Source organism: Pomacea canaliculata, linkage group LG6, assembly GCF_003073045.1.
Source record: "Pomacea canaliculata isolate SZHN2017 linkage group LG6, ASM307304v1, whole genome shotgun sequence".
Classification (NCBI taxonomy): Eukaryota; Metazoa; Mollusca; class Gastropoda; order Architaenioglossa; family Ampullariidae; genus Pomacea; species Pomacea canaliculata.
The window spans coordinates 5,968,653-5,983,138 of NC_037595.1; the positions used below are offsets into that span (position 1 = coordinate 5,968,653).

A 14,486-nucleotide genomic window follows, 5' to 3' on the forward strand; every position below is an offset into this window, starting at 1 on the left:
CTCAGGCGATCTCGGTATCACCAGAACAACAACATATGGCCACACGCTTTGCAGCGAAGCAATGGAGCTCTCTCACTTTCCATATCCGCCACTAATGCAACGTAGCAACCAAGCGGTCGCAAAAATCTGTTAAAGTATATTTTGTACAGGCAAAGGACGTCGGAACCACACGTGGCTAACTGAGGGGATGCTGCCCAAAACCGGGTCCGCTGGCGAGGTGTTGTTGCGGCTCTATACTCCGCGGGGAGTAACAAGGCATAAACAACAAAACAATGTTTTGCACAGTTAACTGCATCATCCAGCTAATAATTTAAGCGCTCTTTACCGAGGAGTGGTATCTGGGCTCGTTTTCCTCCAGTGACCGTAGTTATGAAGCGAGAGTAAGGCATTTCCCTGGAGCAGTATGGAGAATTCAAGGACAAGAGTCTTGTTTCCGAAGTTATAAAGCGATATTCAGACTCCCTAGATGTTTTACTACCGGAGCGGTAACAAAGGTGTCCTAGGATAAAGAAACATGAAGCAGTGTCCGCAGGGTCTGTACACGTGTTGACCCTGGGCAACTCATAATCCTCGCTTCTTAACTACGCCCCCTTAAGAAAACATCTGTATTGCTTTTCACTGTTGTCAAAATTAATAAAATCTGAGTCCCTTCAGGCGAAAACTTGGTAACTCACCCTATTTATTTTTAAAAAAAAAAAAAGAAAAATAAGTGCTAGTTAGAAAATAAAAATTAAGAACAAGATAAGGATAATTTTGTGCATCATAGGAAACTTATAAACACGCAATTTTGCATCTAGACTTGAGACCCAGAACCAAAACTGTGCCTTGCCTGCCCCTGTAATAGTTAAAGTGCTTTTTGCACCGAAGATGAAAGAGCGACTTTTATTGAGAATGTCAAATTCAATTTAGAAAGCTTCGTTAATGGAAAACTCCAGTGCACTGAGCTTGTCATAAAGCAGCTGCCATTGACGTTAATACACAGTCGGAATAAGCTTCAAGGAGCTTTAATAACGTGTTAGGACCCGAAATAATTTTCGCCCTCAAGGAAGGAAATATTGCAGAGAAATTGAAAATGCTGTACCCCACATACGCAAGAGCAGAAGTAATTATTTCCATAAATATATTTTGCTGCTGACTCTCTCTCCCCTCCATCTTTCTTTTACTTTGTTTGACTGTGTGCCATCGTCTGAGCCATGCTACCTTGTGACGACCCTGTGATGGCTATAAAGTCGAGACTTTCGACATCTGACCCGAGGTGCATAGGTACCTCTGACTTAGCTAATGGTCACCAAGTTTCTCTCTGAATGTGGCACCAGTTTGGTGCAGCTGGCGGGATATCATCATCCGTTACTCGTATGCCGGGAGCCAGCTATGACAATATTTTCTTGCCTCGGTTGATGTTAAAACGAACGGCTGATCAGACCTGTGGCCAGGAGAGGTCTACGTGATGTTCGCAATTCCTCACCAGCTGACGTTTGTCGAGAGCTCGCCCTGACAGCTCTGAAAGGAGGACGGAGGTTCAATCACTAACACTGCGAGTGCTTTGTCAACTCATTAAACACACCTGGCTGGCTCTGCTTGTCATATAACCTTCATTATACCTCTGACTTAAAAAGAATGAAGTTCGAGATGTGAGAAATTCAGGACCCTCCATCTGAATGCACCATTCTCTTTCGTTTAATAGTTCACATTCATTCCACTGATTAGACAAATGGCCAATTTTGTTCATAAAAGTATAAACAGGTATGCTAAAGGTAGTATGTTTTTATACATATATATATATATCTTTGGTCATAAATTCTTTAATAACGATAATTTGTTTTAAAATGAAACAAATACTCTTTATTTGAATTCAGACATTAAAAGCAATTTTTACTCATTAGTCATTGAAATGGTCCCTGAAAACTAGTATTCAGAAATGTGGGATGTTTCTTTCTGTTGGAGTGCTGGCTTTTACTCAATGTTAGAGGCCTAAAACAGTACTGCAACTAGTCTGATTTTACTGAAAGTGAAAGTATAGCACTTTTTTCGCGAAGACTGTGTCGTGTGTTTGTTTACCTGTATGACAGTGTCTGGATATTCTCGGACTCAATCAGACGAAACATTTCTTGTTACTGTCGCAAGCCTGAGTGGGGAGGTTGTGACAAGACATGAATGTTTTTCTTTTTCTTTTTCTTTTTCTTTTCTTTTCTTTTTTTTTACTTTTGGAATCACTATGAATAATGCATTTCTAGTGGCGTTCCGAACGGTTGAGGAAACGAAAAAACTAACGTACCAGGAGACTACAGCGATGCAGCGTGGCAAAACAATCTCCTGTTGGCAGCTTCTGGAGATTCCAGACCAACGACAACGATCTGTATCACCAGGCTTTAGTGTTTAGCAGCCTAATGTCAAGTGAAATGGCTACATTTTGGAGATGGAAGAGGAGCCCAGGAGTGTCAATACTTTGACGATGGCTCACAGATATAGAACGGAATGTTTAACTAAGGTAGCATTTCTGAAGTCGTGTGGAGAAGTACTCTTGAAACCTGCAGAGAAATTCTTCGCCCGACACACATAGTCTCTCACTCGCGCACGCACATTGGCTTAAGTAAAGCAATCCTATTTACAATGTATATTTTTAACACATGGCAAAGACAATGATTTGTAGCAAATTAATGGATTGTCAGTGATCCAAAGGATTGTTCAGGAGGATACTTTTGACATCTAAATCCTCATGACTTTAATTTCTCCCCTTTTTAAAGTAATACATGGAATTATATCTCTTTCCCCCATTTTTTTCTCCTACTCCTCAAGCTCTCTTACCTCCCATTTTCTATTTCTTTCTTTCTCTTATTCATTTATATCTCGTCCATCGATCTCTTGAAGCTCTCATCTGTTCTTCAAACTCGGCGCTCTCCGCATTGTCAGTAGCTTGGAGGTGAGTGCTCTTGACTTCGCATCGTGAGGTCGCCGGTCTGAGACTCGCCAGGGTCTGTGACTGGAAAGTTTCCCAGGGCCACCAAGCACGCTGTCACCTGGTTTACCACGAAAGATCAAAGGCAGCAAAAGGATGAGGTTGGTCTCCATCTTCCACATGTCGTGGCCTTTACACGATGAACCACTTAAAGTTCACTGCTCCAGTCCAAAAGGTTTTTACCTCACCTTTACACTACCTCTTCCTCCCCAGCCAGAAGCATTATCCGCTCTCTCCGGTTCTCGCGCTCGATCCTTCCCTCTCTTCTCGCCCTTTTCGTACTCGGTTTTTTGTTGAGCTTCTTTTTTTTTTCTCTGCTTCCACTTTCTTTTCTTTCTGATAAGATAGCAGTTCTCTTAGAAACCGACAAACGATCCTTCTCTGCAACAGACACTGTATTATTTTCGGTGCCTGCACCATTCTAGTCCCTCCCCTTCAAGATAACTCCCTGTTCCAGATCTCCACCGGTTCCCTGCTCGCTCTTTCCCTTCATGCCTGCTTGACATTCCCCATGTACTTGTCGTCATAGCTATATGCCAGTCTCTTGTGACCACCGCTAACCACCGGAACGCGCAGCAACGCGGCGGAATGCAAACAGCGACTGCGGAAAACGGGATTTGTACAAATTATTGACATCACTCGATGGGAAAAGGCAGTTTTTATATTGTTGTTATTGCAGCTTTCCGTTTTTTAATGTATACGAACAAAATTCCTGATATTTTTCTCTGTGCCTATCTTATATCCATGTCGTTGCTGTTATAGCTCAACGCGGAAAGGTCCCGATAGCTTCCGAACATATGCTTCAACATCTACCTCCGTCCGCACCACTTTATCTAGGTCTATTGTCTTTCTCATTTTTAGTGTACCAGGGACCGTGCCTATCAAATATTTTCTTCTGTGGCGAAGAAAGCTGTTGTTTCTAAGTTCACCTTGGTGTCCCAAAGCCTCTCTTTCAGTGTGGCTTCCTGGAGGCCACATCTGTGTATGTGTACTGTGTAGTGGGAAGAGCTGCAGGACATGCTCTGTAGTATGTGGGCCTGTCTCGCATGAGCAGTTTTCGGTTCATAACAGCTCCAGGTAGTACAGGTGTGCGCGCAGTCAGCAGCGTCCGGTGCGCAGGTGGAAGATGATGGCCTGTTGTGGCGTTTCAGACCAAACATCTGATGGCGGGTTGTGTTCACTTGCCCGCCGGCTCCAAGTGGTGCCTTTGGCTTCGTTGTAGTGAAATTCCCGCTAGTGCTGCTGTCCACGCTAATGCAGCATTTCTAGGGTAAGCGACATGATAAGGAAGCTTGGCTGGTCTTTTCTGTTGGTTTTCTCTGGAACATCTGTACAATGGCAGATCTCCTGGAGCTGGGTATCCCATCGCTCAGCATCCTGGATGGGCTCGTGTTCGTGTTGATCTTCATGGCCTCTTTTTAAACTTGAGCGCAAAAGGATCGAAGGTGGCGGCTATCTTCGGGACTGGATTCATCATTATTCTTTCCTAGCCTGTCAGGATCCTTTGAGTAATTTTCGATACATTATTGTCTTTCGAGAATTATGTCTGCGCCCTACCAAGCTGGCATCAGTTGGCTCTGCTTAAGCTGGTTTTCCCACTGTCACACCTATCAAACTGGAGAGGTTCAGCTGTCGCCCATTCTCTTTCCCTGGCCCTGTCTGTTTCTCCGTTCACTGGGGACGCTACATGATGACTGGTCTGGAATTAAAATCTTTCTCTTTGGGAGGAACCTAATGTAATCGGTTTTCCTTGACTGTCACTTTTTCCACTTTCTGTGCCCCCATGTTCCTTCATGTTCCTGACAGTGTTTACTGTGCAGATGTGTGAGTGTGTTTCCCTGATTGTGATGCCCTTCTCGGTCATACAGAATCATTACCTACTGTCCTTTGTATCTCGTAAAGAGCACCGAGCTCACCTGTGTGTGTGTGTGGTGGTGGTGGTGGGGAAAATGCGCTATACACTTATCATTATTATTATTATTTAGACCAATAAGTAATTGGATATACGTAGACCTGAAGACTTTATTCCTGTGGTTTAATCATGTGAGAATGATAAATTACACGATGAATCGCAAGATATGGCCATCGATGACCAATGTAAGAGCGACAACGCGGTTTGGTGGCGTAAGAAGTAAGCGCTTGTCACCAACACAGTGATGATCAGCTGTCCTGGGTTCACATCTCGTCTCGGGATCGCATTTGTTTTCATGTATGTCGTACTTGTGCACTTGCATAGTGACTGACAAACGTCCTCCCCTCAACACACACACACAGAGATACCTGTTACATGCTCCAGGTTTTGTCAGTTTCGTAAGCATTACATAAAACAAACATCTGGGTTTTTGCTTGCCATTGATATCGTGATTCTCATGCGAAAGTTAGCAAAAGTCTACTCGTCTGTTATGCGAAGTTTACCCGTTGGCTGTTCAGCACTAGATTCCGATAACAAGAGTTGAGAAAAGCAGGATTACTGCTGTCTGGTCGTCTGGTTGGCAGACAAAGTCTTTAATCCTACAGTTAATACCACGTAGATAACTTGCTCTCTCGCAGAGTGTAGCCCAGACTCTGTGTCTCAGACTAAGTGCACGTGCATATCGTTTTGGACTGCAGTTCATAGGAAGCAGCACCGCGTGGCCTCGACTGTTGGAAAGCGCACCTTCACAAAGAGCTGCCTAAGTTTCGTCAGGAGATACTGAAATAAGTTGAAGGTCAAAGAAAAAGTTCGTTTGTGTCCCTTCCCTCCTTACCACCTTTCCCACAACCACTACCACCTCTACACAAACAGTCGTGCATAACGAATGTGTGTATGTGTGTGTTGTCGGTTTGTGCGTATCACAAGCAGCGGCTTCATCATTACCGTCTGATACGATGTAGTTCCGCATAAGTGTCGGCAGGTAAACAGTTGTTGGCCTCCGGGGTCCAACCCACATGGGGTCACAGTGTTATCACAGCGGTGCGTCTATAAATAACGTGCTCTAGCGAACTGTGGCCACGTTTGTCCTGCTGCCAGACACAGGTAAACACTTGCCGAGAAACAGGCAGGCTTTGAAAAATAAAATGGCGCGCGCGTGTCTCTGTGTGTGTGTGCGCGCGCTCGCGCGTGTGAGAGAGAGGTGAAGAGTTGTGTGTGCACGCTCTGTATATTGCCATGAAAAAATTGTGCGATACAGGAAGCTGTGCAATTTTATTTTTCGCTATCGCCGAGACTTCCTTTGATAAATCTTGATTATTCAAATGAAGTTGGATTGTTGTCTCAGCATCCAGCCAGAACAGTTGTTTCCATGGGAATACATCTACCATTTCTTCTGAAAGGAAGGGAAGATGAATAACAACCATTGATCATTGTGCTATTTCGAAATAATGCAGCCTGCTATTGACAAACAGTGGAGCGACTGCAGGAGCGGGAGTGACCGGCCTTGTTATTATAAACACATCTCCACTTTAGTGTCTAAAATAGTTTTGTGCTAATGTGATCGGGCACATCGTTTTGACTCGACTAATATCCGAACGCACGCTACTCGGGAAATTGTGAATGTGGCCACGGATGTGTATAGGTGGATTGCAGTCTGTCTGCCAAGACCAACGCTTAGCCTCTTGCGAAGTTTTCCGATGTTAGTCTCGGTGAGCCTACACAAAGAATGTGACTAAACCGGAAGCTTTGTAGTCTCATGCCTCGTTTCAGTAGTAATCTGAAATGTGACTAAACCGGAACCTTTGTAGTCTCATTCCTAGTTTTAGTAGTTAACCGGAAAAAAAATCGTCTTCCAGCATTCCAGTAATACAAGTTCGTGATGTGCCTCTAGACCTGATGCAAAAGGGATGAATCATCGATGTTCCTTCGTTTCTGGGTGAGTTGCTGACAAGTTGTTGCAAACATCGGCACCTGGTGCTCAAGAAGTATACATCAATTGTAGGTCCACTGGAGTGTTTGGAAACTTCTCGCGGGAATATGGCGCCAACGCGAGATTATTCTGACGTGCTACCGAGACATAACGGCGAGCACGCGCAGTTTTATTCATGGGCACACCGACACGAGAAGAGTGTGTTGTGGAAAGACTTTAGAGACTGTTGTCGGGGTAGATGTCCTGTACAGACGGGAGGAGTCAGGCGAACTGTGTAGTCGCCTAGAGTGGAAGCTTTGAGGGAGTCGCAGTCTCCTCTAGACTACAATACAATTCTTAGGTCAGTAGTTGACCCTGAAGGAACCTTACATTTGCTTCGTAACTACAAAGAGGCAGGCAAGCCCGTGGTCATTCTACTTTGGTTACATAGACATCTATCATCTCCACGGGCAAGATAACTCTTTACAACTTCCTATCAACAGATCATCAATCTTATCCTGTGGCTTGCCGGCTTAAAAGGTTCCTGGTGCAGGCCCTATCTATCACGTGCAGGGTGTGCGCTAGTGTTCAGGTGATATTTCTTCGTGAGCAAAGGTCTACATGAGGGGAATGGACAAAACAGCTAATTAAAGTCTTTGCCGATAGAGATTCTTCTTCTCGGCAAGAGAACGAGAGGAAGGGATAATGGATGTTTGTATTTTTTGACAAATCAGCAACTGAAGCAACGCCACAGCTAAGCAACTGCCACATCCCAATAGAAATTATGTGTGAGATCAGAGAGATCTGAGCGTGTGTGCATGTGAGAGGGGGCGAGAGAGAAGGGACAGGAGGGAAGACTGGAGGCAGAAAATAGAGAAAACGACTGCAAAGCAGACACATACCAGCAAGCAGAAATAGCAGCAGGTGGGGTTTCTAACGGGAAAGGTAGGAAGTAGGCAGGAAAGGTTTACACTCTGCTTCCTGCCTACAGTGTGGTTAAGATGTTGTTATGGCAATGAAATATTAGAGGTGAGAGAGTATCTATGGTTAGTTCCGTCACTCTTAGAGAACACACGCACCACTTACACTCACAAGCACGTGCGCCCGCGTTTACATGCACATGATTATACGCAAACAACCACGAGCCGTAGCTATAAACTATAAATACATCTGTATCTGGGTGAGCTTTAGCTCCACTCAGCTCTAACAACTCCTCTGTAAGCGTAGTTGTGGACCATGTTCATAGCTAACTCTGGGGGTAACTTTACTTCTGCTTCGTAACTACGGCTCCAGGACGCAAGAAAGAAGGAGACGGAGATTTGTCACTGATAGAAAGAGCAGAAGAGAGTATCTTTGGTCTACATCTTGCGGAACTGCAGGCGCGGTTTGTAGTTGACAAATCACAGATGGCCCGTGATGATACAGTATATATGATCTGCAGTATTTCATCGTCTTTCTGCTAGTTTCGTTTGTGTCTTCTGATGTTTCTATCCTGGTTTTCGCTATAATGCAGCTGACCGTCATTCATCAAAGCACGATGACAAAGCGACGAAGATTTCATCCTACACTTTCATTTCAAACCGACCAAACGTGACCGATGAGATATTCTTCACGAGGCAGGCACGCATGCACATACACACTCTCTCCAATGCGCGTTCTCTCTCTCGCACACACACACACACACGCACGTATACATACACTCTTCCTCATACATACTGAAATACAGCGAGTGAGTGAGTGAGTGAGAGAGAGAGAGAGAGAAAAGAGGAATAGGATGTAGCATAAAGCGAAGGTGATCGATCAGTGCTCCTGCTTGGGATTGTCAATGAGTCTTATTGCCCCCACCTTGTTTAGACGATTCGCCTGTAACGTCCTGATAATGTAATCTGTTATCGTCAGAACCAGCGCTAGTCCTTTGCGGGGCTGCCAGAGAAATAACACGAATCCTCGTAGCTGTGAAGTTTGAAATACTGCAGAGGAAATGGGTTAATCTACATAAGCAAAGATTAGATTGCTAAGTGGGTATGGATCGCAATCCTCTTCTCTACTTTATGATGAGTTTGATTCTTTCGACATGTTCAGCAAGCCCTACTTTGTCAAAAGCATCAGAAAACAGAAAGACTTATTGCTTATCTTTACAATGGTGTGTGTGTGTGTCGGAGGTGTGACGATGAACGTGTATATTAAGAATGGTCTAGATATAAGATCGTGCGTTTTAAGTTTCTTTGATGCCTTATCCTTCTCTATTAACAAGGACTTGTTCTGCCTTTATTTTAGTAAACTATGTAAGTGATCACACTTCCCACTGGGATTAATAAAGTTGGTCATTTGTCATTTCATCATTTGGAGAGTAACGTAGTGAATGTAAGTGGCTGACCATCTTTAGCATACGGCTTAAGGAAGGTGAAGTCAAACACTCCCCTTCCACTGTTTTTACCTCCCCTCAAATAATCAACGACATTCTGCTCCACAGTTGAACTCACTGACCACCAGGGTACGGAGACTCTCCACTAGTAGAGATCACAGAGATCGAAAAAATCGCTAGGAGTAGTGGCTTTGGGCCACAGCAAGGAATATGTCGCGATAATCTGAATAGAAAATGTGTCACAGCCTGAGAAAGAACCAGAGATTTTACGAACACCATGGCAGACACCATAACTGACAGCGTCACTTCATTTCGCATCATGACCAGGTTTCCCTGGAGATGGCCATAAAATGGTAAAAAGGTATTGGTAATTATTAGGAGTTTTTAATAGTTTGGGGCAAGAAATATATGATCTTAAAGTTCAGCAGGATTTGGGTCATTGGATAAATTTCAGAAATGTTTCAGGGCCCACGAGATGTCCAATTTTCTAGAACAATGTTTGTACAACCCTTTTCTGTTTTTTGCCAAAGTTTTCTTTCAAGGCTCGTTAAGTTCAGTTGTTAAATTAAATGATTACTTTTCTCTCACACTCACCATCCTTTTCTTCCACGCACGAAATCGCCGCTATCGCTGTTTACAACAATTAGTAGTAAAAGAACCTTGATCAGAAGCAGTGCTCTCTTAGCTGACACTGTTTGCATATTCTTTCAGGCTGACTAGAAGTCTTGTAATCAGGGGTGGAAACGATGGAGGAAACTAAAGATAATACTGTATGTTCAAAAGCGAGCAGTTAAGTGAGAGAAAACGGCGAAGAAAATGTATATTTATTTATTTTTATAATGAATACTCCCATCAAAGTACTCTGAGTCTTCTAAAAGGCTAGTCATATATTAACACATTGTCATTCAGGAACTTGTACAAGCGAAAGCAGAAAAATAGGCAGGCGAGGTGCATCAAAACACTCAGCTGCTGAGAATTCGGCAGTACAAACATGTCCGCAAGTGATGTCAAAATTCAATCACTCTTGTGCCTCTAGATTGTTTGCCTCTTTAAATATTGGCAAAAATTTAAGTTTCTTAAATTAGAATGACCCTAACTTGCCCAGGACGATAGGGCACAGCCAAAAGCAGTTCGTACACATCATCATCATCATCATCATCATCATCATCATCATCATCATCATCATCAAGAGGATATGTTTAAGTCATAAGAGAAAGTCGCTGTAATCCTACCTGATTTTCCAACACCTTTAGATCCTAGCACAGCAATGTTGATTTCCCTGCCGCCTCCACCGCTGCCAATGCTGCTGCTGCTGCTGTTCGTGCTGCTGCCGTTGCTGTGTCGTCCATGACTGAAATCCATGCTTAGCCTTTCCAGGAGCCACCGCCTTTCTCTTTCTCACACATACAAGTCAGTAGTATTATCGTCTCAGTGACCAGCTTGAATAGAATACTGTACTTCACTACCACAAATTCCCTACTGGAGTTAACACTATACTAACCACGACTCCTATGTCTCAAAATCTAGCGACTGAGCTCTTCTGCATATGAAAGGATAGAGATTCTATCGTAGTATCTTTAGACGACAGTAACTATTCCTTTTTCGTCTATTTCTCGTTCACTCTCACTCTCTCTTTCTCTACAAATGCGCTTTGATTTTCACGTCTTGAGGGAACAAACGCACGTCCTATCATAAGTATTAATTGCTTCTTCATAGGCATCACACACACTTATCCAACGATATTTTTTTTCCCTTGAGCCTCTTCCTCAGCTTTCGTGTAAAACAAGCCTTTATTTTTCGTAAAGACTTTTTCTGGCTTCTAATAGAAGATTATTTTTGAGCCCATTGACCTTTTAAGCTTTCCGAGCAATTCGCCTGAGCACCTGAAGACGGTGTTGTCATGCTGGCATCACGGTGTATTAAGCCCAACACAGACTCATCTTTTAGCGAATCGAACAATATCCCCATATTCATCATACAGCAAATAGGAAGTCAAATAGTACGCAAAGAGTTCTCTGCAGTCTCCTTCCTAGATCATCTTAAGTCTCTGTACTTGCGCGAGCCCAATTACTTGTGTGAAGAGAGAACTTTCCCGGTCTTCACCCGGCGATCGACAAAGAAAGATAACTACGGTTACCGATCGCGGCGAAGTCTAGTTTGTTGGTGTCACTGACTCTTCGAGCAACGCACGCAGCATGTCAGCATCTATTACGTACTTCAGTGCCCGCGAGGTGCACCTTGCTTTCGCGAGCTTATTCTTTTACCGGATGTGACAGCGCACCTAGGGAGAAGAAGGCGTCTGTTTGGCACCCGAAAGACAAATGAAGCCCGCCCCCTCTCTCTCTCTCCGGTTTGTGTGTGTTGCTTATAATTTTATGCGTGTGTGGCGATGGGGAGGGGAACGGCGTGGGTGGATGTGCACACATCGTGTGTAGGTCAGCGCGTGCGTGAATTACTGATATATTAAATAATTATAATTAACGCGTCATTTATATAACGCATGACCACGTTCATGGAGGAGCATGCTCTCAGCGCTTGAGACAAGAACGAGATATGGACAGAATACGAAGGACGTAGGGATAAACAACAGTACTGATAAGTAATAAAAGGCAAATATAAAATTGCAAAGAGAAATAGAGTAACAAACAGTAAGGACTGAGAATACTGTGACTCTACAGAGCAGGCGGTCTAATCAACAGTGTTGTCCATAGGAATGGGAATCCCATGGGAATCCCATGGGAAACGTCCCATGGGACGGGATGGGATGGGACAGCACACATTTGTATTTCCCATGGTAGTCGATACTTGATATTGCAAAATAAATTTACTGTTATTTCATTCATCAAGGATTTAAATCTTTCCTCTGAATCATCTATTGTATGTGAAGTAGCAGGAATTATAGAACAAAAGCCGAAAAGTGGTTTTCAGTGTTGTCCATAGGATTGTTAATACCATGGGAATCCCATGGGAAACATCCCGTGGGATGGGACGGGATGGGACAGGCATAAATTGCCATGGGACGGGATGGGACGGGATAGAAAAATATGTCCCATGGACAACCCTGCTAATCAATGGATGAAAAAAGTTTTAAAATGGTTAGAAGATGTACTAGTATTATGTGCTAGATATTAGTGATAGGGACATTTATCATTCCATACACTTAACGAGTTAGGATATAAAACTGATAAATTGCTTTCATAATGTTACTGCTTGTTTTAAGATCAAACAAGTTTGAAACCAGATTCCGACATAACACATTTTAGCTCTACACAAAGAATATGCATAACATCAGGGCTTCTGCTAAGGCTAAATTTTTTGGGGTCCCGGGGACCCCTTCTTCAGATTTTTATGGGGTGCCTGTTCTTTGCCCAAATTTGAAGGGGACCCCATTGACGAAAATTGAAGGGGTCCTCGGAACTTTTAATGCGTACTGTACGCAATTTTTTGCGTAAGCAGAAGCCCTGATAACATGTATAGTTTTTCCCACAAAGTGCAAACCCTTGCATGTCTATTGTAACTCTTTTCTACTGTCTATCATTTTAAATCTATTTTGTACCATTTTCTGCTTTTTTTACAGTTAAATTCAAATTCTACCCTTATTTTTAAGTTCCCTCATGGTATACGAGACTTACCATGTAGCGATCAAAAACTGTCAGTTGTTGCTGAAGCGATGATCAGTTTTTAGTAAATCCATGGTCATTCTGAATAAATCATCGTCCTCAAAAATCATAAGTTCTGTTTTGAGAAACTGTTTTCCAGCTCTTTTCAAAGAACCAACTAAACAAGGTTAAAAAAAGAACTATGGTATACCTTGAATCTGAATGGCGACTGATGCTGATCGTCTGCTCTGCACGAAGCACTTCAGAGTTACATGCCCATTAGAACAAAACAAGGGAAGCAATCCCCAAATACTAGTTGTTGCGTGGTTGACTGCCCTTTGGAACACGCGTGCTTATACACAAACTCACACACAACTTACACAAGGAATGAAAGATGACTGAATAGGTCATTGATCTTTACATCTGACTCTGTAATAATGATGATGATAATAATAATAGCCGCACACGTATTTCGTAACGTAATTTTTTTTTAAATATACTCGTCAATGCATACTTGTTTCCTTGTCTGATCCGTTCTGCGCACAATATTATTTCCTCTGTACAGTCTTTCCTGTATTTATGTTTCCTAATAGATCTTATTTCTCCCATCCTTCTCCCTCTCCCTAGTTTAGATTGAGGGCTAGTTAAAAAATAATAATTTTCCCCATTTCGCTCGAAAATAAAGATGTGCAGTTTGTCTCTTAGAAGCACTTATTTATTAATGTCTACTTGTCTGCCCCCTTCCCCAAATACACACATAATAGTTTTATCAATTACCCCTTGAGAAGTGTAGAGAAACTACTGTATACACAAACAGTTTTCGTCTAAAGAGAGGTATGTTAATTTGGAGCCACGACCCCCGATTCTCGCTGTCGTGGTGAGAGGCGCTTTAGCCACTGCGCCTCTAGCCGACATGCTTATTAGTAAGAATAAGGGTCTATCTGCAGATGGGGGATTTACCAGCCAATTTATGCATAATGACAAGTTGTTTTGTTTTGTTTTGTTTTGTTTTGTTTTTTGTCTAGTCTTTGATTTCGCTTTCTGATTGTACTTCTTCCAGGTTTGCTTCTTGTCAAAGATGACGCCATGATCAAGGTCTCTTACTCCGGGGCGTGTCTCCTAGTTTGCTTCCTCGATGATAGTGTAAAGAATGGTGTTGAGGACGTTTCCATGTTTACAGATGTACATCATTCTTATTGTCATGTCACGAGTCTAGCTGCTAGCTGCTAACTTCGGTTAAATTACATGGCTAATCGTGTACAAAATGCGTAGTTGGAACAAATACAAAGTATCTTTATTAATCTTTTTAGGAAATTGTTTTGTCTGCCAGCGGTAACACGAGACCATTTTCCATAAAACTTTACCACAGGCTATAGAAGAACGTAAACTGACTACATTCACTTCATTTACACAGTCTCTCTCGCAATTATCACACACACAAACCCACACTTACTTTCAACATTACGAGTGTAGGTTAGTCATGTTTCAGATAAAGTTTATTCAGAAGATATGTGCTTCTGTTAGCATTTAGCATAACGTGTAAGCGTCAAAGAGACTTTCAGTCGGCACAACGACTGCGCTGCTAGAGTACTCAGGCTAAGGACTGCTCAGTACAAGGCTTTTCTTTGAGTTTTCTTCTGAGTTTAATAAGATTGAAGATTTGTTTGCTCTTCTTGAGAGAAAAAGATCTGTTAGCAAACTCTGACAGGTATGTCAATTTAGAGAACATGATCATCGAAATGACC

The 14,486-nt window shown here is 42.8% G+C and overlaps 1 protein-coding gene across 1 annotated transcript in view; it reads right to left on the reverse strand.

The window, feature by feature from the left end:
• LOC112566568 (ras-related and estrogen-regulated growth inhibitor-like) overlaps positions 1-11,832 on the reverse strand; it is a 34,777-nt gene extending 22,945 nt beyond the window's left edge. Inside the window, exon 1 of the mRNA XM_025242798.1 lies at positions 10,375-11,832. Coding sequence (XP_025098583.1) covers positions 10,375-10,504 — 130 coding nt within the window. The 5' untranslated portion in view covers positions 10,505-11,832. The remainder of the gene's footprint in view (positions 1-10,374) is intronic.
• Positions 11,833-14,486: the final 2,654 nt, after the last annotated feature.